Source organism: Microtus oregoni, unplaced genomic scaffold, assembly GCF_018167655.1.
Source record: "Microtus oregoni isolate MIOR12 unplaced genomic scaffold, Mior012 000019F_ref0000042, whole genome shotgun sequence".
NCBI lineage: Eukaryota > Metazoa > Chordata > Mammalia > Rodentia > Cricetidae > Microtus > Microtus oregoni.
In genome coordinates, this window is record NW_024543078.1 from 11,447,191 (window position 1) to 11,475,076 (window position 27,886).

The 27,886-nt window shown below is 53.5% G+C and overlaps 1 protein-coding gene across 1 annotated transcript; it reads right to left on the bottom strand.

Annotated features, from left to right (window-relative positions):
* Positions 1 to 238: 238 nt before the first annotated feature.
* On the bottom strand, positions 239 to 27,676 carry LOC121459724 (complement C3). Its single transcript, XM_041669699.1, has 41 exons — positions 27,550 to 27,676; positions 26,342 to 26,531; positions 25,449 to 25,611; positions 25,283 to 25,353; positions 24,444 to 24,538; positions 24,264 to 24,346; positions 24,063 to 24,153; positions 23,875 to 23,977; positions 23,570 to 23,696; positions 23,340 to 23,455; positions 23,109 to 23,255; positions 22,414 to 22,623; positions 21,502 to 21,708; positions 20,533 to 20,691; positions 20,181 to 20,310; positions 19,606 to 19,677; positions 19,258 to 19,458; positions 18,505 to 18,613; positions 17,981 to 18,066; positions 17,178 to 17,320; positions 16,789 to 17,001; positions 15,844 to 15,910; positions 15,662 to 15,748; positions 14,370 to 14,573; positions 13,698 to 13,773; positions 13,263 to 13,422; positions 12,177 to 12,275; positions 10,563 to 10,719; positions 9,755 to 9,918; positions 8,197 to 8,355; positions 7,691 to 7,750; positions 7,494 to 7,584; positions 7,331 to 7,382; positions 5,941 to 6,028; positions 5,751 to 5,840; positions 4,386 to 4,491; positions 3,824 to 3,913; positions 2,773 to 2,856; positions 733 to 816; positions 518 to 653; positions 239 to 420 (listed from the first exon to the last, which is right to left on the bottom strand). The coding sequence occupies exons 1-41, from the start codon at positions 27,624 to 27,626 to the stop codon at positions 279 to 281; spliced, it is 4,989 nt and encodes a 1,662-aa protein (XP_041525633.1). The 5' UTR covers positions 27,627 to 27,676; the 3' UTR covers positions 239 to 278.
* Between the last annotated feature and the right edge of the window lie 210 nt (positions 27,677 to 27,886).

The window sequence follows — 27,886 nt, forward strand, 5'->3', positions numbered from 1 at the left end:
AGGCCAAACTGGTCTATGTAGTGAGTTCCAGGACAGAGAAACCCTGCCTTGAAAAACAAATGAAAAGAAAAACAAACAAGCAAACAAAAAAAAAACCGAAAAGAAAAAAAGGAAAGAATTTTGGTGTCCACATGTACATGCACACACACATACCTTGCACAGATATAAGTTCACACACACACACACACACACACACACACACACACACACACCATAACTCCAGACACCGGAAAGAGAGTGAAATATAACTGAAGCTTTATTGGAGGGCTGGGCTGTGGTCAGTTGGGGCAGCCGAAGACCACCATGTTCTCTGTGAACGCACCGAGGTTCTCACACTGTTTCTGGTTCTCCTCATCCTGGCATTCTTCAGCCTCGGGCCAGAGCTCCACCCAAGTATCCTTCCCAATGATGTAGCTGGTGCTGGGGAAGGGAGAACAGGTGAGGAGGGCTCCTGGGGCAGTGGGTGGGGCTAAAGGGTCAGCCACTTGCACAGCACAGCAGCAGGGTGGACACTTACTTGGGTTTCTCTCCCCAGAGGTCAGAGGACAGGCCCCACAGGAGGTACTGCTTCTTGTTCTGCAGCTTCAGGGATTGCCTACACTTGATGTGGCTGATGAACGTGCGTTCCTGCCCGACCTGCACCTCATCTGAGCCTGTGGAGCAGGGAAGGGGAGGTTGAGCTCCCGCAGAGGGAGCAGGGATGGGGAGGTGGGAGGACAGAGGGCTAGCTACCTGACTTGATGATCTGCTCGATGGTCATGACATACTCATCGAAGTCATTAGACAGCCTCGTAGCAACTAGCCTGGTCCTGTATACTGTAGGGGAGGGGCAGTGATGGGCATGAGCTGGGTTGGCCAGTGGGCTCTCGCCAGCACATGCACCTGACCATGTGACTCCCCCACCAAAAGCAGAGACAGGCTAAGTCAGAGCCACCAACACCTCAGCCTGTCCCCTCCCAAGAATGCACACAACCAGGCCATCCCACAGCCACGCTCAGACACACTCATGTGATCCGCCAGAGCTACCTGGGAGTAGTTAGAGCAGCCCACTGGCACAGCCATCCATGGTGAAGTCTCATGTGACTGAGGCTACGGGCAACCCCAGGCCACAGAACCACGTGCACTTTCATAGACACACATACCATGGACACGATCAGAGTCTTAGGCAAGTAGTCACGCACACAGAGGCAACTCTTCTCAGCACAGTCATCCAGATGACAGTATCATGCAACCATGGTAACTGGCCAGATAACGCCACACACATGATTAGCCAGGTGTCAGGACAGTCATGTTCATGATGGTTATAACTGTGATCCACAGTCACCCCTGACCACTCACTGCAAATATACAACTATGCAAAGTCACCACTGTCACCAAAACACACATCCATCTCACACTTAGGCATGTGCAATTACAATCACCTACAGCTACAGGCGCATGCACAGCTGTAGCTACCATGTGTGCGTGTTTGTGTCTGTGTGACAATGTTTACATGTTGTCATGGTATCTGTTATCCACTTGACAGACCTGGAAGAGGGAATCTCAGCTGAGGAACTGTTTTATCAGCATGGCCTGTGGCTATGTCTGTGAGGGCGTCTTCTTCATTGCTAACTAAAAAGGAGTGTCCAGCCCACGGTGAGCAATGCCATCCCTAGGCAGGTGGGCCTGGGCTGTTTAAGAAAGGTAGCTAAGCAGGCCAGGCTGTTGGGGCATTAGGACACAGCATTCCTCCGTGGTCTCTGCTTCAATTCTTCCCTTGATGACAAATGGTCAACTATAAAATGAAATAAAACTTTCCCTCCCCAGATTCTTTAGGTCATCCTCTGTCACAGAGAGGCCAATCAGAATATGTGTACATGGTCATGTGTGTGGGCGGGTGCATGTGTGTGTGTGTGTGTGTGTAGGTCCGAGACCACCTTTGTCCTTTTCTGTTTTTGCATGTGTCTATGTGTGTGAGTGCAGCACTTGCAGAAGCCAGAAGAGGGTGCTGGTTCTCCTGGAAGTGACATTCCAGACATCTGATGTGGAGTGCTCGAACTCACAGAGCCAGCTCTCCAGCCAGCCGTGTTCCTTGTGGTTTTTTTGAGACAGGATCTCACTGAGACCTTGAACTCACTGACATGGCTAGGTTGGCCCTGAGAACCTCCTGGCTCTACCTCCTTGGTGCTCAAGTTAGTGACAGGTGCCACCATGCTGAGTTTTTTAGCTAGGTGCTGGGGATCAAACCTCATGCTTGGGTATACAGAGCCATACTGACTGAGCTGTCCCCATCCACAGTCCCACTCAGCCATGGCTATGGACTACAACCTCCTGGCCAACCCCACCCGTGGTCAACCCACCTTCTCTCACCACAGATTCCCTACTGTTTAGCTACGTTCTTGTCACTGAAACTTCAGGTTCTGGAGGAAGGGCCCTTGAGACTCGGGAAATAAGTGAGACTTACAAGGCCCACAAGGCCTCTTCCAGAGCCTATAAAAGTCATTCACCCTTCTGCAAGGAACCCCTCATTCCAGCTCTCATGAGGAACCCCAGCAACTCACTGGTTCAGCAGGCTGGACCTGGGTGGTCTGTGCTCTATCTGGGGTGAATGTCTCCCCAGGGAACATCACACAACACGGCCAACGGTCCTTCACTACACATCTACACATGTCCCAAACACAACAGTCACACACAGCCACACGCACCACGGCTGTTCCCTGCTGGTCACACACCATCAAGCCACCTGTCGCTCACTCTGCAAGGTCTGACAAACCCACTAGAAGCCACACTCACCGTAGTCCACTCCAGGTTCGCAAGCCTTTTCCAGCCGGTCGTTCAGGCTGACCTTGTCCTGTGCCTGATGCATGAAGCAGTTCTCTGCAGGGGCGGTGGGTAACACAGGCTCTTGAGTCCCTCTGACCCTCCAGGACCCACTGTCTGTGTTGGGTTTGGGCCCAGAAGGGACACCTATCCCACTCCATATCCCCTTGATGAGGCTTTCAGGCCACTCCCCACCCATAGGAGTGGAGAGTCTGTGTCGCTGTGTCTTGCCCGGATCCACCCTTCACACCTCCAGGTACCCACACCCCTGGTGCCGACCTTCCTGGTGCCCACCCTCATGGTACCCACACTCATAGTGCCCCTTTCCAGGTGCCCACCTTCCTGGTGTCCACCCTCCTGGTGCCCACCCTCCTGATGTCCACCCTCCTGGTTCCCAACCTCCTGTTGTCCACCCTCCTGGTGCCCATCTTCCTGGTTCCCACCCTCCTGGTACCCTCCCTCCTGATGCCCACCTTCCAGGTGCCTACCCTCCAGGTGCCCATCCTCCCAGTTCCACCCTCCAGCTGCCCACCCTCCAGGCGCCCACCCTTTAGGTGCTCACCCTCCTGATGTCCACCCTCCTGGTTCCCACCCTCCTGTTGTCCACCCTCCTAATGCGCTCCCTCCTGATGCCCACCTTCCAGGTGCCTACCCTCCAGGTGCCCACCCTCCTGGTGCCCACCCTCCTGGTGTCCACCCTCCTGGTGCCCACCCTCCTGGTGCCCACCTCCTGGTGCCCACCCTCTTGGTGTCCACCCACATGGTGTCCACCTCCAGGTGCCCACCCTCCTAGTACTTACCCTCCTGGTGCCCACCCTCCAGGCACCCACCCTCCAGGCACCCACCCTCCTGGCACCTACTCTCCTGGCGCCCACCCTCCTGGTGCCCACCCTCCTGGTGTCCACCCACCTGGTGTCCACCTCCTGTTGTCCACCCTCCTGGTGCCCACCCTCCAGGTGCCCACTCTCCAGGCGCCCACCCTCCTTGTGCCCCCCCTCCAGGCGGCCACCCTCCTGGTGCTCACCCTCAGCACAGCGGCACATTTCGTTGTGGCAGAGCTTGCTCAGCATTCCATCCTCCTTATCCATATGGTAAAACCGGGTGCAGGATTCCTCTGTGGGGAGAGGTGAGAAGTCAGAGGGCCAGGAACTGCACCACGGGGATCATTCCTGCTAGGAAATGCCCAATGTTTGAGTTCCCTTAGTGCAGAGATGCTGGGTCCCCACACTCAGACCCCTGTGACGCTCAGCCTTTAGACGGTATTGTATTGAGACTCCATCTAGAGCCCTGAGATGTTCAGATGTCAAAACTCTAGGTCCCTGGGATTCTCAGGCCCCCCAACCTCCAGATCCCTGTGACCCTCAGACCTCCAACCTCTATGTCTCTGGGATCCTCAAAACCCCAACCCTCAAATCCTTGGACTCCGAGTATCCCAATTCTTATATTCCTAGGACCCAAAGAACCTCAGCCCATGGATCCCCAGGACCCCCTTGTTTGATCATTGGTGTTGCCAGATGTGATGCTCAGATCTCCATGTTCCTTGAACACCCAGAACACCCAATATCCAGTCCTCGCTGGCTGCTCACCCAGGTTGTAATAGGAGTAGACCTTGACCGACCCGGGCTGGATGAGTCCCACATTGAAGTACTGGTGAACATTGAAGGATAGACATTCTTCTTCAGAGTGTGAGATCTGAGGGGAAGAATGGAGCTGGTCAGTGAGTGTCACAGGGGAGCCCGTGGAACCACCGTGAAGAGTTGTGGGACCAAGCATATTCTAGAATAGTGGTTTCCAACCTGTGGGTTGTAACCCCTTTGGGGGTTGAATGACCCTTTCACAGGGGTCACCTGAGACCATCTGAAAGTACAGATATTTACGTTATGATTCATAACACTAGTAAATTTCAGTTATGAAGTAGCAATAAAACAAATCTTATGGTTGGAGGTCGGCACTACATGAGGAGGCGCGGTAGAAGGTTGTGGTGTCAGGAAGGTTGAGAAGCCCTGCTCTAGAAGGTGTGGGAAGAATCAGCATCAGTGAATGTTTGCAGCCTCACTCCGAGTTGGAGGTATCAGGTGACAGAGCTCCGGCTGGCTGGTCACTGTCTCCCTGCTGTTGTTTGAATATGACTTCTCTTCATTTATACCGCATCCACAATGTAATGGCATAAACTAGACCCAAACTTTAGGGGAGATAACTGGGTCATAGGGGATTAATGCCTGTCTGGGTGGAGCTGGCTTTGTCACTGTGATGTAGGTCATTACAAAAACGAGTGGGCTTCCTGGACTTCTCTCGGCCCTGCCTGCAGTGTGCGGCTTTATCCTTGCGCTCTCTCTGTCCATCATGCCTGGACGCTTTTGTTAGAGGCTAAATACTTGGGATCAATCATTCTCTGGCTGTTCTTATCCAAAACTTTGAGCTAAGTCCCTCTCTATGTCACACCACCTCAGGTGTTTTGTGAGAACAACGTAAAGGGTGCTGTGACAGTGCTCATGAATCATCACAGACAGCCGGGTATGGTGACATACCACTATCACTCCTGTGGTCAGGAGGACGAGGCAGGAGGAGCTGTGAGTTTTGAGACAGTTCAGGCCACATGGACAGACACTGCATTCACTGTCAAACTCACCTAAAGGTCACTTCTCTTAGGCTATTGCTACAAACGCGAAGATCCTAAGGATGGCAGACTCCAATGTGGAAGGAGTCTGGTCCCTGCATACGGAGCAGAATTCTGTCTCTTGTCACTTACCCACACCAATTAGACTATGGGGGAGACGGGCAACAGTCTTAGGCTGGTCACCTTATTTTACAAACTCTCTGACCACCTCACAGCACAGATCTTGTATTCCCACACCTGGGGCTAGCCTGAGCTAATTGTCACAATGGAGGGAGAAACTCAGCTAGGAAGGGGAAGGAAGAGAGGCATGGAAGCCCCTCTGAGGCAACAGTACCTTTTCGAGGTAGATGATGAGGGTGTTCTTGGTGGAGAAGGCTGAGTTCATCTCGTACTTGGAGATGTATCTGTCCACTCCCGTGCTCAGCTGAGGGGGAGCAGAGTTGGTGAAAATCCCTCCTCGTCTCCCTGCAGCCTCTTCCAGACCCCACACTCTTCTCCTGCACCCCAGCCCCCAGCCTCCCTACCCGTTCCAGGTCGTTTGTGTCTGGAACAAATCCAGTCATCATGGAGATGTCCAAGATGGACATGGTTGCATCCACATTTCCCAAGTACCTGTCCATGGCAGAATAAAAGGTTGTGTGATTTCAGGATGGGGGCAGCACCCAGGGTCAGTGTCTGGATGAGGGGGCTCACTCTAGGCTCCTGCTTCCCACCCAGCACTGAAGAAGAGTTTGGTTTGGGAAACACTTGTCTGAGGGCAATGTAAGTAGACATTGACAGGCACCATGGTTCATGATGCTGTCAGAGGCTTAGGTGGGAGGATTATGGGCTGAGGATAGCCTGGGCTACTTAGTGAGTCATCCCAGAGCTTCTTTAGCAGTGTGGATGACTGGCAGGATGGTATGGAGTGGTGGAGGGCCGGCATGGCAGTGTGGAGGGCTGGCTTGGCAATGTGGAAGACCAGTGTGGGAGTCTGAAGGGCTAACCTGACAATATGGAGGGACAGTGTGGCAATGTGGAGGGCCAGCATGGCAGTGTGGACGGCCAGCGTGGCAGTGTGGACGGCAAGCGTGGCAGCTTAATCAGTAAAGTGCTTGCTGTGCCAACATGAGGACCTGAGTTTTAATCCCCCATTATCAATGTTAAGAAGAAGAGATCAACCATGGTAGCTAATGCCATTAATCACTTAGCCCATCTCCCTGGAACACACTTATAGTTCCAGCCCTGGGAGCACAGTGAGGAGGATCTTTGGGCTCACTGCCTGGCCAGCCTTGTGTACTTGACAAATTCTAGGCCAGCGAGAGACCTGTCTCAAAGAACAAGGTGGAGGGCCAGTGAGATGGTTCAGTGGGTAAAGGTGTTAACCACTGCACTTAACAACCTGAGTTCAATCCCAGGACCCCACCTGGCGAAAAGCAAGATCCAACTCCTACAAATTGTCTTCCTACCTCCATGTGTAAGCTGTGGCATGAAAAATGCGTACACACAAACACACATTCACATACATATACACACAGGTGCACGCATACACAGACACAGACATACACGACGCATGCGCTAGCGTGTGCACTCACATGATCACGGAGAGAGGATACAGGCCAACAGAGATGATTACAAATAAGGAAAGCAAAAACTGTCCCAGGAGTGAAGTCTGAGTGTGACGCCAAAAGCGCTAGGCAGGAGGGACGATGGAGGGAATGGTCTTGTGAGAGATGTGTGGTGTGCCCAGGCGATGGCAAGCTTGCCAGCGCGAATGAAGAAGCGAACAGAGGGGAAGGAGATGGACTGAGGATACCACTCATGGTTATAGTGCTTGTGGCATGCCCAAAGCAGGGGCTGTGGCCTACCATGAAGACAAAGTCTTTCTACAGGGAAAGAGTAACCAGGATGAACCTCAGGGACCCAGATCCTCACCTGGTGCAGATGCTAAGGGTCATGGTTCTCTTGGCATCTGCGGGCTTCTTGGCTACAAATAGATGCAGAAGGTTACGTGGTATCTTCGGGTCCTGGTTCAGGAGGAGGGCAGGGATGGGACAGGACTGGGGTCAGAAGGTGACAGGGGAGTCATTCCTCTTACCTGTGTCAGGGGCTGGTTCTATAGTGACCCTGAGGTCGAACTTCTTGCAGGCAGCTTTGCCTTTGGCTTTGGCATGATACACTGTCACTACCTGGGGGGATGAGCGCAGGATCCCATGAGAACACTGAACGGCTGAGGACAGGGAGAGGGGGCAGGAGAAAAAGATGGGTCCAGCAGGTGTGGGTCCCCTTCCTTACCGACAATGTGCCTTCGCCTTTTCCTTTGGCTGTCAGAGAGAAGGCCTCGTTTTGCTTGGTCTGCACAGGGTTGGGGAGAGAAGAGGGGAAGTTAACAGCCAGCTTCAGGACCAGGAAGATGGCCCAGTAGGCACGGTGCTTGTCTGATAAACGTGAGAACCTGGGTTTGATCCCAAGAATCCATGTCAAACAAACTGGTCATGGGCTTGAGCTCCTAGCACTGGGGAGGCAGAGACAGGGGGATCTTTGGCCCTGCTGGCCACCTAGTCTAGTCTATTTGAAAACTCTAGCCCAGTGAGAGACTTAGCTCAACAAGTAATATGGACAGCACCTAAGGAATGGCATGTAAGGTTGTCCTCTGCCCCCACCACACAAATGTACCCACACCTGGACACAGACATGCATACACGTGAGCACATATGGCTCCCGCAAGGCATCTGACCTCTCTCCTGCAGCACTGGATGGTACAGAAGGTGGATGCGAGGGAGGGAGGGGTAAAACCATACCTCTTCTGATCGTAAGAGGCTGCCAGTTTCCCAGAGCAGGCGGAACATGGTTGGGGCGCTGCGGCTGGGAAGGTGGAAGGACACGTCCATGTTCAACTCCTTGTGGTCAGGGACGTCTGTTTGGTATTGGGCCAAGGCTTGGAATACCATGAAGGTGGCCTAGAGCCCGTGCGAGGGAAAGATGGTTAGCTTTGCATTCTCATTGGTGGTTAGGAAGTGCTGGGGAGAGATGACCACGTAAGGGTCAGAATTATGGCATCAGCACCACACACAGAACCTGCCGGAGACTGCAAAGATAAAGTTGGAAAGGGGTAGATGTCCCAGAGCTCCCTGTGAGAGAAAATTGGGCCAGGGATGGTTATCAGTCGGCCTGTGGCCTAGGAACCACCCGACGGTGAAGGGAGTATCAGAGGTCACTAGGCACCAAAGGACGGTCTACAATCCTCCAAGGGAGCAAGGTTTTGTTCACATACTGCCGATGCTGAAAACACGCCAGTATCTACCAGGACATATACATGCTTCCCTTTTCTTCCCTGCAACCTGGACTGAGCTGCAGCCGAGGGGTGCCGAAGAAACAGGCTTCCCTGCCACTTCACAGGTGGCAGTCCATGGAGTACTCTAGGGCTTAGGGAGCCAGGAATTAGTCTAGAACCATCTCATGAGAAAGACAATAAACCCAGAGTGTGGGGGCACCAACCTCTGAAGTGATATGGAGGATGGAACACCGAAAAGTGACTGGGAGCCCAAAGAAAGATCAAGTCCGAGCCTGAGCTTGCCCTAAGTTGCCAAAACCATCATCTGGAAAGTTCTAGAGAAAGATGCATTGGGCAGTGTTCTCATGGAGGTGAGAACAGAAATAGAATACACCAACGACAAAAGGTGATCATGAAAGGCTGAGTGGAATTGGGATCTTGGTCTAGAACTCACCTATAGGAGAGTGTGACATTTGAGAACCCAGAACAGAGAATGCGATCTAGAACCCACACACGAGAGACAGAGAGAGAGAGAGAGAGAGAGAGAGAGAGAGAGACAGAAAGACAGACAGACATTGGGAGTCCCATGGAATGGAGGAAGGAAGCAATCTAGAACACTCCAGTGATAAGGTGACATTGGGAGTATACTGAACCCATGAACATTATCTAGAGCCCACACATGACAAAGGGAGACACTGGGAGCCAGGTCAAATTGAGACCATGTTCTAGAATCTTCCAGTGATGGCAGGCATCAAAAGACTGATGGAACTAGGAACGTGACCTAGAACTTTCCAGTTAGGGTGCTGTTGGGGGGGAGCCTAGGAACATAATCTAGAACATTTTAATGAGAACGGGGAACACTAGGAGCCTAGTCTAATGAAGAATATAATGTAGAACCTTCCAGTGAAGAAGGGTGCCATTGGGAGCCTGGGAACAAGGCACATGATGCAGTTTCTCTGTTAGTCTGAAGTCTCCTGCACTGCTCAGACAGAGGAGCTACATGCCTGGGTCTGGGTGTCTCCTCCGGGAAACCTGGGAAGCAAAGTTGGAACTGGAGCCCACATGCCTGCGGGGAGCCCACTTGCCTGCGTGGAGCCGTAGCCGCCCCCGTAGTATCTTTGCTCATTGAGCCAGCGGACCACAGGAGGCACAGAGTCGAAGTCTTTCAGCAGCAGCAGGGCCAGGAGGGCATAGGACGTGGCCTCCACATTGTAGAGCTGCTGGCCGGGCTCTTCCCAGCGGTTCCGATCTGCACAGGAAACACCCCAGCCTCTCATCCACTGTGTACCTGAGAGTGACTCGGGATCTGGCCTGCCCCATGTCCAGGAGGCCATGCTTATGTCCAACTCTCTTGTGCTCACTGTGGACTGTCAGTCTGAGTGACCTGGGAGACAATCCCCTGATATGGAAGAACCCATCGTGACCTTTCTCTGTGGTGGGTATCGGAATGGGTAAGATGGAGGAATGAACCCAACACCTCACTGCTTTCTGATTAGCTCTCACTGCCTTGATTTCCCAGCTATGATGGATTTCACCAGTGAGCTGAAATGAAGCCTTCCTCGTTTGAGTTGCTTTCACTGGGGCACTTTATAACAGAAACAGGAAAAGAACTCAAGAGCATCCCCAGTCCAGCCGCCCCCACCTCTCCTTCAGTCCCCCTCTGGATGTGAACTCCCAGGGTATGGTTGAATGAAAGATGCCCCAGGACTCTTGTGTGATTTACATTGAAGAGTCAACAGACTTGAGAGGGGTCCAGTGCAGTCAGTGTGGGGCTGTCCACCCCACCCCTCAGCTAAGAACCATGTGTCCTGGCTCACTGTGTGTCCAGGATCTTCCCCTTGAGGTGACCCTCACCCCAAACCACACACCCTTCCCCTTGAGGCGAATCCTCACCTTTGGCTGTGTTCAGGAACTTGCTGAGGTAAGGCTCCTCCAGTTTCCCCATCAGGGCCAGGGCATACCCAGCGATGGCCACTGTGTATGGTCTCTGCAGGTTCAGGTAACTGGCTTCGATGTACTCCCCTGCCTTGTTGATGCTCCCAGGGAGGCTCTGTGAGACACAACAGTTGGGATCTCACAAACATGACTTCTGGGCCACCAGGATAGCATCTGTCCTGTGGGGCTCCCCTGTATTTGGTGGTGGGTCTCCCCTGACTTTAAGAGTCCTCTAGTCATTGGGGCCACTAGTGTGGTGTCCTCTGCTGAACCCTTTTATGCGCCTGGAGAATCTGTACACTAGGGGTGTGCAGAAGGGGGTGTGACTGTGGGTTCTTGGGTGGATGAGCCCTGCCTCATAACAATGGTAAATTATGGTCATGTAAATACTCCCCAGAGGTTGTCACTAAACAAAACAATGTCATAAAATGTCCCACATTGGCATATACTAGAAAGCAGATCCAGCACGCCATCTTCATGGTCACCATGTCGCCTTAGGAGGGGTTTGCCATTTGCACATTCACTGAACTTGGATGGGTAGGTAGCTGTTCACGTTGAGTTGAAACATTCCCTCTGAGAGAGTGGCAGTGGTTCATAAAACTCAGAAAGACAGCAAGAGACTTAACGGCTTAGAAGGCCCCAAAACTCGGGACTCTCGTGAGAGCTGAGAGATGGAGAAAGCCCCTCCTGGCTATAAAGGCAGAAAGCTACCGCTGTGGGGGGCGATCTCTAGAGTAGACCCGCCCACAGGCTGCACAGGGATCTCTAGATGTGCAGCTTTTGTGACTCATTGTCCACGGTGGCGTGGGCCTTTCGGCAATTCAGCTGCCCTTGCGTCCCCATGCTCCCATTGGTGACCCCAATAAACTTAATGCAATGTTCATCAAGCTGAACTTGGGGTAATCATTTTTTTGGTTTGGTACTGATCACTATCTAGGATGATAGACATTTCTTTGTGTCTCCCCAGGAAAAGTCATATACTTTTTCAGAGGTTTTTGTGAAAACCTCTGAGATCACAGCGATACACACCAGGTGTCATGGTTTTTCGTCAGACCATTTTTCCGTAAGTAGAGAGGGCCAAACCTCCCAGCTCAAGGCAACAACCTCTCCCCTCATTAGCGTCAACTGTCAGCCTGATATAGCCCGGGCTATGGGAGGGGAACCCTAGTTGGCGAACTGCCTAGATCAGCGGGACCTTGGTCGTCTGTGGGGATTCTCTTCAGTGGTAGGAGATGTGGGAAGGCTGCTGTGGGCAGCACCATTCCAAGGCAGGTGGTCCTGAGCTGTCCAAGAAGGTCTAAGCCTGTCAGTGAAGCAGCCAGCAGCACCATTGCTTTGGCTGTGAGTGAGCTGAGGTCATTGGTCTGAGGTAATGGAACAGCAAACATGCCTGCCCTTGAGTCCCTGCCTCAACTCACCCCCCCCCCCCGGGGATGTCCATGATCTGGAGCTGTAATCTGAAAGAAACCCTTCTCTCCCTTGGTTGCTTTTGGTCTTAGTGTTCGATCACGGCAGTAGAGAAGAAACGAGAACACCCCTCCCCACAGTTTGGGTGGCTGACAGGACACTCACGTTGATCTGCCCCTCACAGATTTCTCGGGCTTCCTGCAGTGCTATGAGGACGAAGGCTGTGAGAGACACATCGGCCTCCTTGGTGTTCCGGAATCCACCCTGTGATGAGGAGCAGAAGAGAATCTTTATGCGTCTTTACCTGGATGTCAAATACCTGAAGACTTGGGAGTCTGCACTCAGCTCCTGCCGCTAGTGTGAATCAATTGAATTGTTTGTTCATTCTGTGTCACTGGGGTCCCCCTGGACTGCTGTCCCTGGTGTAGTAGGGTGTAACGGTTGAGGAAAAGCACACATGACTAGCCTTCACAGGGCTTCTTGCCCAACAGGATGGGCATGAGCCGGTCAGCTACTCCACAGACAGACAAATGCTCCTTGATCTACGGTGGAGATCCCCGGACAGATCTACAGAAAATGTGGACTATCATGAGTCAAAACACTTAGTAGGACCTGGGGAGATGGCTCAAGCCTCAAGCCTGGGCTTAATGTCCCAGAACTCACATTTTAAAACATTAAATATCTGGGCGTGGTGGTATGTACTTGTGACCACGGTATTGGACAGGCAGAGATGGCCGGATCTCTGGGGCTCAGGGACCAGCCAGCTTAGCCTTCTTGGTGAGCCATGGAACGGTGAGATACTGTCTCAGAAGAGAAAAAGAAAGGGCTGGAGAGATGGCTCAGAGGTTAAGGGCATTGCCTGCTCTTCCAAAGGTCCTGAGTTCAATTCCTGGCAACCACATGGTGGCTCACAACCATCTGTAATGGGGTCTGGTGCCCTTTTCTGGCCTGCAGGCATACAGACTGACAGAATATTGTATACGTAATAAATAAATATTTAAAAAGAAAAAGAAAAAGAAAAAGGGAAGTGCCCCTAGAGGGCTCTCTGGTCTCTACCAAGCACGATACCACGCATGTCCCTCCTGTGGCTGTTTCTGTCAGTTGCTGAATTCTTGCAATCATTTAGTGTTTTACAAATTTATTCACTGGGCTCCCACCTCCACCAAGTGAACAGGCAGATGGAGCAGTGTTCTCTCCTCTCCCTCCTGGGACCCTCTACCTATCTCTGTCTGGAATCCCCCTGCCTCTTACAATCATTTCTTGGTGAATCACGGGTCCGTCCTCCTGAAAGACTCCATCCGGCTTCTGTTTCTCCAGAATCAGCCATTTAACAGCCCCACACAGGACCTGAGAGTCGATGGCAATGAGGTTGGCAGCCAGAGAGAACACCTTGACCACATAGGCTGTGAGCCTGGGGGTGGGGGACACCACATATGAACCAATCGACTTTGAGAGTCAGAGAATGACATCTTCACCCACCAATGAACAGAAAGTGGCGGTGCCCTAGTCACTGCATTTGAGTGGCTCAAAGAGCATGAAGCCTGTTGCTTAAAGAAGTCTATGGTTCATTCAGTTCTGCAGCCTTGGCTGTAGACAGATAGGGGCCAAACCACTTTTGGTAGAGAATCAGGCCTTGCTCAGGTGGCTATAGAGGCAGAGAAGGTCAAACTGAGCATCTGTACTTACCAGGTGCTGGGTGCCCGGTCCCTGAAGGCAGCATAGGCAAAACTGGGCTGTTTGAAGACCAGTTGCTGAGTGTACCCTGTGGAAAGTAGAAAGGGTCACTAAAGGAAGGGGTGGGTTGGAGAGATGGCTCAGTGGTTAAGATAGTAAGTGGATAAATAAATAAATCTTAAAAAAAATAAGAAATAAAGGAAGGGGTGTGTTGAGCCTGGCCTGACTAAGGTGGGCAGTGGGTGCCCCACGGGCAGGACAAGGGTGGCACCTATGTGAGGTGGGATGAGGGTTCAAAGAGGGTAGGATCAGGATCCTGGGAAGGGAGTGGGTTTTAAAGAAAGGCTTGAAGAGGGAAAGCTAAGCTGGGGAAGCGGGGGTGGGCCTCCCTGAGGAGAGTGAGCCCAAAGAGAGAGAGAGAGTGCTATGAGGGGTGGGACAGGCCTGAGGAGAGGGAAGCACGCTCAAGTAGGGCGTGGATTCTGGAAAGATGATTCAGTCTGTGTCCAGGGACCAGACGTGAGAGAAATCGTCTCTGAAGGACATGTGGGGGGTGCGGGGGGTGGGGGATAGGGAGGGTTTGGAGCAGAGGCGGGGCCTCTGGGCAGAGGGGGCGGAGCTCCTGGGGACCAGAGAGAACTTTGGAAGAGAAGCTGGTTTGCTGTTTTCCAGCACAGGCCCCACCTTTCTTGATGAGCTCCAGAGACTCCTGCCTCTTCTCCAGGCCGAACTTCTCCCACTGTTCTGTCTGGTCTAGGTAGTGCACGGCAATGACTGTGGGTGTCATGCCGATCATGTTCTGTTCCCCGCAGCCCGAGGGGGTCACGATCAGGTGTTTCAGCCGCTCTGCGTCCACGGCGTCCTCGACCATCTGAGCCACTGGGGTCCCTGAAGCAGAGTGTGGAGGAAAAGGCCTGTCAGGCCTGTCTCTGACCAGAGGAAGCCTAGGACTTGGGGACTGCAGGAGGATTTAAATCCTGTGTGGATTTAGGAGGAGGTTGTGCCTCGTCTTGGACATTTAATTTCACTTTTAGTCAACATAATGGCAACAGCCAGATAGCTCTGGCTTAGAGTTCCTTGCTAGTGTCTGTTGGAGAGCTCCATAGAGCATCTCATTTAGTCCCCTAATTACTTTGGAGTTGGGCACTGTCTCTTATGGTGGCTTGTCAGAGGGGCGTGACACCCCCTTCTCGTTCTTCCTGGATCCCGGTAAGAGGAGCAGAACCTTTGTACTTGGAGGGCGTGGCTTCTCATTTAATTATCTTTCCCAGCATGTGCTATTTGCAGAACTAACTTCTGCAGGAGGCTCCTACGTGCAGACACAAGCCACACTGTTCCGTTCCCGATAAAGTGGGGGTTGGAAATGTTATGGCCCAACCCTTCCAGCAAACAGGCAGAGAGTATCTGTGGTGTCTGAATGAGAATCACCCCCAGTGCCTCCTACTTCTGAATGCTTGGTGCCCAGTTAGTAGAACTGTCTGGGAAGGATTAGGAGGGGTCGCCTTGCTGGAGGAGGTGCATCACTGGGGTGGACTTAGGGGGTTCAAAAGCCCACAGCAGGGCCAGCCTCGCTCCTTCTCCCTCTGCCCGTGGATCAGGATGTAGCTCTTGGTTACTGCTCCAGTGCCATGCCTGTCCTTTCCCCGCCATGATGATTGTGGACTGATTGTAAGCAAGCCCCCGGTAACTGCTTCCTTTATATGAGTTGCCTTGGTCATGGTATTTCCGGGCAGTGAGTGATAGACCAGTGACTAAGACAGTATCGTTGCCCTCATTTTTCACAGGGGAAACTGAGGCATGGGGAGGCATTATGTTAAGAAATGAGTCCCAGATCAATCAACTTGAAATAGTAGAGTTGAGATTTGAATCCTGTATCCTGGTTCAGGGTCTTCCCCCTTCCCCCATGAGATGGCGCTCCATTAGCTTCTGCCCTGACCCCTGCCTGCACCCTCATGCCAGGGAAGTGGCCATCTTACCTTGCAGGAGAATTCTGGTCTCAGAGTCCGTGTCCGGCACTTGGTCACTGAGGTCTGCAGCGGGCACATCCTCCCTCTGCACGCCCTCTGCAGGGTGAGAGTGAGAGAGGTGGATTGCACCAGCCCCCCTGCCCTTTTCCTGGTGCCCCACACCACTCTGCCTGCTCTTCCTGCCTCCTCACCTTTGCCAAGCTTCTCTGGATTCAGTGTACGGGTGATCACAGTCTTGTTGACTCGTATGCCTTCAGGCTGTGAAGGAGGATGGATTAAATGACAAGAGACACATTGTAACGAATTAGGTCGGTATAAGTGACCAGGCTAGCTCAAGAGTAACAGGAATACTTTAATGGTTAAAGAGGGGGAAAACTTACACTACATGTATGTTTGTGCATGTGTGAGTGTGTATGTGTGTGTGAGTGTGTGCAAGTGTGCAAGCATTTTTGTTTAGGTGAACGTGGGAGTGCACGTGCTTGGGGTGTACGTGTATGTATAAGTGTGCATGCATGTATGCAAGTGTGTTCGAGTGTGCATGCCTGTATAAGTGCATGTGTGATGTGAGGTGTGCATTTGTGTATGTGTAGTGTGTACTCATGTGTGTACACATATGTGTGTATTGTGTGTGTGCATTGTGAGCATGCGCAAATTGTGTGCATACATGTAAGTGTGTGCATGTGAAAATGTCAAGGCTATATGTCTTCTTCTGATCCTGCCTTTTGAGGCAGTCTCTTGGTAATCAGTGATCCTTTTCCTCTGTCTTCTGTTTTGGCTCTGGGGATCTGAACTCAGGTTCTTATGCTTGGACAGCAAGCACTTGGCCAGGGGAGCCATCTCCCTAAGACTTTTCCCTTTTTCAAAATTTGAGACAGTGTTTCATTGAGTTACCCCTGCCGTCCTCAAATCCATGATTCTCCTGCCCCACCTCCCCAGTGCTAGGATGACAGTCCATATCCCATTGAGCCCAGAGCCCAGAGATTTGTATGAACTAGTTCAGGGCTCTATACACCGAGACCCAGCCAGTTCTAAGTTCTGTATCACCTGGGCCTTGCTATGATCCTTGGTGTCTCAGAGCCTGGCCAACAGCAGGGAGATCGGAAGGCTAGGGGTAGTAGATGCCTCCAAGGACTCACCACGACCTTCAGGGTCTTCTTGACACCATCACTGATGAACTGGCCAAAAACAGCAGCCTTGACCTCCACCTCCTGGAGGCCGATCTTCAAGGGGACAATGACGTAAGGCACTGCCACGGAGGACTTGGGAGGGATTTCAACGGTCTGGTAGTAGCGTTTTTTGGCGGTGGCCAGGCTGCAGAAGGCTGGGTTGTACAACAGTTCTACCCTCACCTACAAGGGAGAAAGGGGCCAGGGCAGGTGAGGGGGGGGGGGGCAGGGCAGGTGAGGGGGGAACAGAGCAGGTGAGGAGGGACCAGGGTAGGTGATGGGGGACTGGGGCAGGAGAGGGGGCACCAGGGCAGGTGAGGGCAGGTTCACGGGTCCTGTTCAAACTGACTGGCTCCCACCTTAAGCTTTTCGTTTTCACGGTAGTTGAAGAGCACAGCTCTGATCTCCACCTGCTCGTTGCGCACCACGGAGTAGGGCAGCCTCAGGTCGATGAAGAAATCCTGCATCACTGTGATCTCATAGGGGTCCGCCACACAGATCCCTGTGGACAGAAAGAGCAGTGTTAAGGGTCCAGGTGGGAGGGCTGTGCGGGGTGGGGGCAGCCAGGACCTGCTTCAAGTTCCCTAGCCGGCCATGGCTGATCCCATTTGCAGACACGTAGAGACTAAAACATGCACATGGCCATCACGGTCAGCTGTGTTCAACCTGTGTGTTTACATGTGCACATGCATGTGGAGGCAGGAGATTGACACTGGGTGTCATCTTCAATTGCTCTTCCACCTTATTGAAGTTTATGTATGTACACATGTGTCTGTGTGCATATCAGTGCAGTACCCAAGGAGGCCAGAAGAGGGCATAAGATTCCCCTGGACCTGCAAGCAGTTGTGAGCTGCCTAGAATGGGGGCTGGGAACCAAATTCTGGTCCTCTGCAAGATTAGTAAATGCTTTTAGACACTGAGCTATTCTGGCCCTCTATCTCATTTTTTGACCCAGGTTTTCTTCTGACCCTGGAGCTCACTGATTGTCTCTGCTGCCTGGCCAGGAAGACCCAGGGCTCCTCCTGTTCCTGGCTTCCCAGCATTGGGATGACAAACTGACACTAGGACACCCTGCTTTCTCTGCAGGTTCTGCGGCTGGAGCTTGGGAGATGTGTTCAGGGAGCAGTTCACAGCTGAGCCCCCTCCCTCGCCCCTCTCTTACCTTTCTTATCTGACAAGCTCACTGCCAGAATCTCCCAGGTGGTGATGGAGTCTTTGAGGAAGATGTTCATGACCTTCGTGGAGATTCTGAGTGGGGCAGAAGTTTAAAATCTAGTGGTGAGATCTAGCAGGATGGAGTTGGGTGAGGAGGTGGGAGGCCCCTGGGGACAGATGAGAGAGGAGCTCTGGGTTGCAGGCCATGGACCTCCATGGTGACTCCAGAGGAGACAGGTCTGCCCATTGCAGACCTAAGGAAGTTAGCAGGTGCAAACAAGCAAATCATATGCGAATCAGCTTGTCTGGGAAGATGCTTTCTGCCCTCTGGCAGAGATGTGGACTAGGGATGTCCTAGCCTCACTTGCATTTTAAAAAATATATCTACTCTGTGTGTGTGAGAGAGAGTGTAGCATCCTTCTGCCCTGACCTTCAGGTGGAGGTTAAGGACAACCTGTGGGAATTGGTTCTCCCCTTCCACTGCGTCAGTCTTGGGAGGCAGCACCTTTATCCCTGAACATCGAGCCATACCCATTCTTTTCTGGTTCCTTCAACTCCTCTATGGTCCACAACCAGCTCTCTGGAAACTGGCTTCGGGAGACGATATCTTCTTCAGGCATTATGTCTTCATCCATGTCACCTGAGGATGGGTAGATGTAGCTGTGGTCTGGGAAAAGATCCACTCTGGGGTGGCTCCCTAGCGTGCATTTCTGAGCTGTGTAAATGCATTCGCCCTGGGGTGAGGGTTTTCTGCCAGTCCCAGACACATTGGGGATTTGTGGGGATTCCTCTCTCCATCCAGGAAATAAAAACTAAAAATCATGTTCTACGGATGTGCTGGAATCAAGACGAGCATGATCCAAGCTGGTTGGAACTCATTAGGTAGCCCAGGCTGGCCTGGGATCTGCAGCAATCCTCTTGCCTCAGCCTCCTGAGTTCTGGAATGAGAGCATGTTCCACCACATCTAGATTCAATGTGGAAGGGTTGTAGAGCTTAACCTTGGTTTGTGGGATGGGGGCATAGGCAGTGTGAGGAATGCCCTGGACTCCCTCTCCCCTTTCCCCTTCCCTGAGCCAGCTCTCTCTCACTCCCTTAGCCTCTTCCTTGCTATGAAACCCAACTAGCCTTCATCCTCCTCCTTCTGTCTTCCCAGGGTTCAGGGCTGGGGTCACAGTCTTTGGGCTACTCTTCCAGCAGAAAGGTGCAGCCACTGCATCACTGAGCAGCCCTGTCCTCTCCCTTCAGCCTCCATCCCCAATGTCACCTCATGAGTTGCCACTCACTCCTGGCCAGGCCCAGCACTTGGTCTCGCTGGTGCTTCTGACGAAGCGCGGTGATGTAGTTGCAGCAGTCTATAAAAGCCTTCACACAGCTCTCCCCCTTGCTGATGAAGCGTGCCCGGTGCTGGCAGGAAAACCTCATAGGGATATCGCGCATGCCATCCTCACAACACTTCCGCAGACCCTTGTCCGTGTACTGACCCGCTGTGGGAGGCCCGGACCTGGTGTCAGCCTTAGTCATCAGGAGAGCATAGGACCCAGCTCCAGATAGAATTTCCCATGGCAGGACCTTCCCCGCCTCCCTTGGGATTCTAACAGGGTGAGGATGGGCATCAGCAGAGGACTCCTAACCTTTGTCCATCCTCTTCTCCGTCAGCTGTACTGAGCGACGGCGGCGGGCAGCTGGCTTGATGCACTCTGAATCTGAGGGAGAGCAGAGAGTGAGATGGGGGAGACGGGGGTTTATTGCATCTTTTTTTTGCAGTAGAAGAGACTTGGGCTCAGGGAGCACCAATGGAGGCTGGTGAAATGGCTCAGTTGGTATTGGGGCTTGCAGCTAATACTGATCACCTGTTAGATTGCCAGGACCCAAGTGGTGGAAGCTGAGAACTGACTGGTGCACGTTGTCTTCTAACCTCCACATGCATGCTGTGGTGTGAGCACACACAGACACATGTGCACACATATGCACATTTATGCACATCTGCATGCACACCCATGCACATGTCCATTCACAGAAGCATGCACACACATACACACACCACTTCAATTAAATGCAATTGAAAATGAATTTTAAACAAAACAGCAGGTGTTGTGGTGAAGGAGGGGCCGAGACTCAGTTTCCTGCTCTCAGGGTCCTGCTCTTGGTGGGCATCTGGGGGTGAAGGCATGTCCTCCCTCCTGTCAACCCCTGTTCCCTTTCTCACTCGTTCTCTGCTCAGTCTGCAGGCCTTCATTTGTTTTGAAGGCCAGTCCTGCATCTGCGAAGACCCCCGCATAGTCCTTTCCACTGCCTGGGGTGCAGCCGATGTCTGCCTTCTCTACCACGTCCCAGATCTGCAGGTGGCATGAGATGGGTTGGGTGGCAGAGGTGGGAGGGGGAGAGGCCAGGTCGGCAGAGCTTCTTGCAACCCACCATGATGTTCGACCTGGCCATCCTCATCCCTCAAATGCTCATATGCAGCCCCCAGCAAACTCCCAGCTCAGCCTCGGGCACATCCTACACCCTCGTTTCCCCAGACTCTCCTCCAGGCCAGACTCTGGGACGCAGGTGCTCACCTTGCTCTGTGTGAGTTTGTTCTTCTTGTTCAGCACAAACACGCCCTTGTCCACGGCCACCAGGCCCACTCGGGCCCCTTGGTTTCCCTCGATCCTGAGTGTTGTTTGCTGCCCAGGTCCCGGCTGTCGGTTATTTCTCGGGTCTCCCTTCACCACCAGCTATAGGGAGGGCGGAGAAGGAAGATGGATGAGTCAACCTTGGAAGGACCACAGAGAGAGAGGGGAAGGGAGGGGAGACAGACTAAAGGGAAAGAGAAAATGGGGGGAGAGAGTGGGAGGAAGAGAGAATGGGGTAGGAGTGGAGGGAAGAGATAAGTGAAAGTGAGCGAGGCCAGGAGAGGGGTGGGAAGAGAAGAGAGAAAGAAGGGATGCAAAGGGCTGAAGTGATGGAGGTGCAAAACAGGCAGAACACTGTGAGTTCCAGGGACAACCTAGTGCACATAATGAATTTCAGTACAGTCAGGGTATATAGTGAGACAATGTCTTTAAGAAAAAGAAAGGAGGGGCTGGAGAGATGGCTCAGAGGTTAAGAGCATTGCCTGCTCTTCCAAAGGTCCTGAGTTCAATTCCCAGCAACCACATGGTGGCTCACAACCATCTGTAAAGGGGTCTGGTGCCCTCTCCTGGCCTGCAGACATACACAGACAGAATATTGTATACATAATAAATAAATAAAATATTAAAATAAATAAAAATAAAAAAATAAATAAAATAAAAAAATGAAAAAGAAAAAGAAAGGAGGCCGGGCGGTGGTGGCGCATGCCTTTAATCCCAGCACTCGGGAGGCAGAGGCATGCGGATCTCTGTGAGTTTGAGACCAGCCTGGTCTACAAGAGCTAGTTCCAGGACAGGCTCCAAAGCCACAGAGAAACCATGTCTCGAAAAACCAAAAAAAAGAAAAAAAGAAAAAGAAAGGAAATAGTGGAAAGACATGAAAGAGAGAGAAGATGAAGAGAGAGAGAGACTCACCGTGCCTACACAGGAATCCTTTACATCCACCCACACAGAGTCTGCCACCACCTCTCTCTGGCCATTGGCTCCAATCAGGGTGTAGTAAGCCACCAGGCGGAAGGAAGGAATGAAATCTGGGGTGATAGGCAAGGCCAAAACCACCAGGTCCTGGCCAGGCTCCCGAACCTGGCGGCCTGCCTTCAGTAGCTTCCCTTTGTTCATAATCTGAAAGGATGATGGGCTGGCATGAGAACCCGGAAGGGGTTAGGTGGAATGGGTAGGGGACCCCAGGGCTGTGCAGGGATCCCTAGGATGGGCAGGGGAGACCCCGGGGCTTGGCAGGGATTCCTAGAATGGGCAGTGGATGTCCCAGGGCTGAGCAGGGATCCCTAGAATGGTCAGGGGAGATGCTGGGGTTGAGCAGGGATCCCTAGATGGGCAGGGGAGACCTGGGGTTGGGTAGGGATCCTTAGGATTGTTAGGGGAGACCCTGAGGTTGGGCAGGGATCCCTAGGAATGTAAGGGGAGATCCCAGGACTGGGCGGGGATCCCTAGGATGGGCAGGTGAGACCCCAGGACTGGGCAGGGATATCTAGGATGGGCAGGGGAGACGCTAGGGCTGTGCCTGGATCCCTACGATGAGCAGGGGAGACCCTGGGGCTGGGTAGGGATCCCTAGGATGGGAAGGGAGACCCTAGAGCTGGAAAGGGATCCCTAGGATAGGCAGGGGAGACCCAGGGCTGGGCAGGCATCCCTAGGATTGACAGGGGAGATCCCAGGACTGGGCGGGGATCCCTAGGATAGGCAGGGGAGACCATATGGCTGGGTGGGGATCCCTAAGATAGGCAGTGAAGACCCTGGGGCCAGGCAGGGATCTTTAGGATACTGGAGAGTCGTGTAGGGGAGCTGAGGCTTCTGGTGACCACGGACCAGGTAGGTGTAGTAGCGGATCTTGGCTTCTTGGCCCGGGTCTGCGCGAACGTGGAAGTTGACTTTGAGGTTGTCCCCTGGTTTGAGCTCTTCACGAGACACTGCCAGATGCAGGTAGTTGTTGGAGTTGTGCATAGTGCCATAGGGCTGTGCCGTCATGGTATTAGTTGCTTGTCGTGTATCTAGGATACCATTGTCCTTAGTGCGTACCTAGGTAGGGGAAGCGGGAGGCACGCTGATTCCCAGCGCTGCCCAGGGTGGAATCGCTGAAGCTCACACAGGCCCTGTGATGCTCCATACTGACTGCCAGCTAGACAACATGCAGAATCTACCAGGAGGTGAGCTCTGATCATGCCAGTGAGGGGTTCTAGGTTGGAAAGACCCACCCTGTGGGTGGCACCGTCCTCCCCTGAGCTAGAGCACTGGACTGAAGAGGAAGGAGCAGCCTAGACAAATGCTTGTGCTCATCTCTGCAGATGGCATGTGAACAGCTGCTTTAGGTAGTCTCCTGCCTCTGCGCCCACCCAGTCACTGGACTCTCTGGACACCTTCCTTTCTGAAGTGGGTTTTGTCAGGTTTTTTTTGTTACAGCGATGTGGCATCTTCAGGGTGACCCACGGAACCCGTCACGAGCCAGCAGAGCCCCGAGTAGTTCTATGGCTGTGGAGACTAGGGGCTGAGCTCTGGACACTCACTGTGATGGTCAGTCTATTGCGGTTATTGGGTGTGTTGACACTCAGCCTGGCCACACCATCATCTTGGGTGACAGCCTGTGAGTCAACTCCTTCAATGACGACGGGCACTCGGGGGGCTGGAGAGCCATCAGGGTTGGTCACAAACACCTGTGGACAGAGGCGGGTGGGGAAGTGTCAGGTGGTGTGGTCGGAGGGAAGCAGCTGGAAGCGGGGACTGGCCCCTCATCTTACCTTGATGTCGAAGGGCATGGCTGGCTTGAAGAATTTGGGTGTCTTGGTGAAGTGGATCTGGTACGGGGAGGTGACAATCGCGATCCCAGTACGCTCTGCCTCCACCATGTCACTACCTGAGGGGAGGAGTGGAAAAGGTCCTGGGAGGCTCCCCAGCTGCTCCACAGGGCCAGGCCTCCTCCCTCAGGCTAGCCTTGCTATCTGACTTCCCTCACCTAAACAGGACTTACCTGAGTTCAGGATGACAGTGACTGAGACATACAGGGACTTCCCCACCAGGGCATCAGCGTTGGAGGGCCGTACCCCATCCAGCAGAGTCTGTCGTTGGAGCACTGCCTCCCCCCAACCATTATCGATCTGTGGAGGATAGGGGAGCCTGAGGGAGGAGCTGGGAAGGGGAGGAGCTCAGGACTGGTTGCTGGGTTCAGCTAGAGGAGGGACTGGGAGGGGCTAAGAGGTGGGAGAGGCTCTGGGGCGGGGCCGTGGTCTCAGGGGAGATGGCAAGGTCCCAGGCTGTCAGGGGCAGGGGCAGTACCACCACGCGCTGGAGGGATTGGGACAGAGACAACTTCCTGTCGCCATCCTGGACCCCAAAGATCACGAAGGCCATCCCGTCCACGTTCTTCCCATACAGGAACCTGCGAGGGAAGAAGACTTCGGGTACTGAAGACCTCTCTGACTGTGGCTGGAGACCCGTCCCCCATGCACCTCCCCGACCCTCACCTGGCCGAGATGGAAACTTCCAGGCCCTTTGGGTCGTCGATGTAATAAAATGGCTTTTCAAGGTTCACCAGGACCTCGAAACTGGGCAGCACTGGGGTGGGGTGTGGAGATGGCAAAGATGGTGTTGGCAGGGCTGCCAGGTAAGCACAGGCACAGCGGCCTTGTCCTTATCCCAAGCCTGTCCGGTCCGCCCGGACTTACCATACTCCTTCACCTCAAACTGTGCGGTGAAGATCTGCTGTGGTGCATGCTCGTAGAAGGCTCGGATCTTCCACTGTCCCATGCTGCAAGAAATGAGGAGTGTGACCCACCGGGCCTCCAAGCGCCTCCCCATCCCTCTCCTGTGACAGGGGAGTCCCGTTCCTGGAGACCCAGACATACTTGACCAGTTCTGGAATGTTCCAAGAGAAGGGTAAGATGCCATACTGGTTTTGGGAAGACAGAGTGTCTCTCTTGATGGGCACGCCATCAGGTGTCTGTAAGGAGTCAGGAAAGGCATATGGGATAAAGCAACTCTGTGAGGCCCAACCACACCATTCCTATGTCTGCTGAGGTGGCAGTTAGAAGCATAGACCTTGGTCACTCTGCCTAGGTTCAAATCCCTACTGTGCCACTTACAAGCTGGCTGATCTCAGGCAGATGGCTCAGCCTCTCTGTGCTGTGCATTCTAGGTACGTTTAGATAAAAGGTCCTGATCTCACTGGCTTAGGACATAGTTCATCCAGCAAATGCCTGGGTATTTACAAGATCAGGGGCGGTGTTTGTGCGTGTGTGTGTGTGTGTGTTTGTGTGTGTGTGTGTGTGTGTGTGTGTAGCAGAGGGAATGAGAGACAGAGGAGGAGGAAGGCAAGGAACACGGCAGGATGAGCAGCAGGATGAGCAGCCCTCGTGCCCTGCAAGGAAGACTTGGGCTTTGATTCTAAATAAGTGGGAGCCACTTGAGTGTTGGGGAGAAGGAGGGGAAACCCTCACTCAGGCTTTCCCAGGCGCCCTCTACTGGGCAGACTATACTACAGGGAGTTACAATTAAGGGTCATCCCAACCTTCTGATTGGGAAACAGGCTCAGGGAGCTTCTCTGGGTTCAGATCCTGCATCTATGACCTTCCCTATTGGTATCCCTTGTATGGGGATCCCTAGGTCTCTGGCTCCTCTGCACTGGCCATGCTGTGTAGCCATTTGCCCCTTTCTGAGGCTCTCTGGGAAACTCAGTAGCTGGTACCTCAATGGTGATGACAACCGTCCTGGCCACGGGCAGTAGCTCGTCGTCAACGGTGAAGATCCGATAGAGGACTGGATGGTGTGGGGGAGACAAGCGAGTCCCATTAGACCTCAGGCTCTGGGAGGGTCCTCCAGCCCTGGTGTGTGCAGCCAGCCGCAGCACTTACCCGTGGAGCCTGGGGTGTAGATGGTCTTGTCTGTCTGGATGAAGAGGTACCCACTCTGGAAGCTCACCAGCACCACTTTCTCCACCACCGTTTGCCCGAAGCTTGCCACCACTGTCACATACTTTTGCCCCTTATTTGTCTGGAACTCCTTACTGGCGGGAATCTGCACATGGATCGGGGGTGGAGTCAGGAGTCTGCGCCTCTGGACCTCCTGTGTCTCCCCTCAGAGGGGCAGGAGTAAGAGTGTAGGGACTCAGGGAGAGGGCCTCAGAGGGGACAAACTCATAGGGGTGGGTCTCAGAAGGGCGGAGCTCAGAGCGGCGGAATTTAGAATGTAGAATCTGAGGGGAGGGGCTCAGAGGTGTGGGGACTCAGATGGGGGGGGGCTCAGAGGGACGGAGTTCAGATGGGTGGTTCTCAGGGGAGAGTGACTTAGAAGGTGGATTCTGAGGAGAGGGGCTCAGAGGTGTGGGAACACAGAGGGGAGGGGATCAGTGGGCGGGCAAGAGGGGAGGGTCTCAGAGGGGCGGAATCGAGAGGTGGGGGCGGAGCGAGGGGGGATTCAGAGGGGCAGGGTTCTGAGGGGCGGGGCTCCGAGGAGAAGAACTTAAAAGGTAGATTCTGAGGGGTGGGGCTCAGAAGAGTGGAGACGCAGAGGGGAGGGTCCCAGTGGCGGAAATCAGAGGGGCGGGTCCCAGTGGCGGAACTCAGAGGGGCGGGGCTCAAAGGGGAGGGACTTAGAAGGTAGAGTCTGAGGAGAGGGGCTCAGAGGAGTGGGACTCAGATAGGAGGGTCTCAGGGGGCAGAGCTCAGTGGAGAGGGACTCAGGAGAGGGGACTCAGGCTGGACCTAAGGGGCTGTAGTTGTCTGTAGCTCCACATTCCCTTGCCCACCTTGATTTTAACGGTGCCCAGGTGTCTAGTGGCGCCTGTCAGCACTGTCTTCTCGCTGGTCAGCACCTGCTTCTTTGGGAAATCGTGCACAGAAACTGAGACTGGAATGTCGTTTTGTGCCTCATGGGCCTCCAGCACGATGGTCTCTTCGCTCTCCAGCCTCAGGACATTGGGGGTGATGATGGAATACCTGCGTGAGGAGTACCGGAGACGATGTCACCTCAAGACTGCAGACTCCAGCCCTCACCCGTCAGTGCCTGGCTGGCCCTGTCGCTGCTTCTGGAGGGCTCTCAGTACTGGGTGCCAGAGCAGACACCTGGATCCATGTTCCTCCCCAAGGACCATCACCTCCCTCCCTCTCCCTTCCCCTCAGTCACTGGAAGCTGGCTCTCCCTGGTTTTAGCACTTGGCTCGCAGGAGCAAGTGCTCTATCATCGAGCTACCCTCACCTCTTCTCACTCTTCTATTTGGAGACAGTGTCTTGCTAAGTTGCCCAAGCTAGCCCTGAATTCACTATGTAGTCCAGGCCTGCCTAGAATGTGCGCACCTCCTCCTCTGTCTCCAGAGTAGCTGGGATAACAGGCCAGAGTCATCAGGCAATATCTGAGCTTGGTTTTGACAGTCCACACAGTCAACAGTTGCAGACCCCAACAGTGCCCCAATCCACAAATCTCAACCTCACCAATGCCTAAACCATGAGGCATCACAGACACCCTAAGTCGACAGATCTTCTGTGCCATAAGCAGGCACCCCAGTGCTACAGTAGGGGATTTGAGGACCATGAGCCTGTAAGTACCCTGACACTCAAGCGGACCAGATTCTGTGTGTTCATATGTTCACGTGCATGCTCCTGACATGCGTGCGTGTGGAGGCCCGAGGGCGATGTCACGTGTCCTGTGTTCCCACTCACACACCTTACTCCCTAGAGCCAAGGTCTTCTCTCTCTGAACCTGGTGCTGGGCTGTCTCCAGCCCCATACAGTGTGAGGTTACGGGCACTGAGGTCACTCCTGGCTTTTTCATGGGTGCTGGGAGTTTGACCAAGGGTCATGTTCATGCAGCAAGAGTTCCTCCCCACCGAGCCATCTCCCAGTCCCCACCACAAACTCCTAACGCGCATATCGTGTACCCTTCTCCCACAGAGAGCACTCTCACCCAGGTAACTTAGGAAGTCTACCCGGAACTGCACCCCAGAAGGTAACTACTTACATGGGACTCCCCAGAGCCAGGGGGGAGCTGGCCAGCAGCAGCAGCAGCAGCAGCTGGGGCCCTGAAGCAGGTCCCATAGTGGAGGACTAAGGTGGAGGGAGTGAGGGAGGTGAGGGGCAGGGGCAGGCAGGAGTGAGCCAGGCTGCAGAGGGCTGCCTCTTATGTGGACCTCCTCCTCTGGGCCCTCCCTGTTCCTGCACCCAGGGACTGCCCCAGATTTTGCAACACTGTTTCCTAAGCTTTTCACAAGCCTGGGGCCAACATGTCTTGGGGGAGTAACCCAAGGCCCATTTCCCTGGCATTCCCCTGCCTCAGGTTCCTCTTGGGGTCAAGGCCA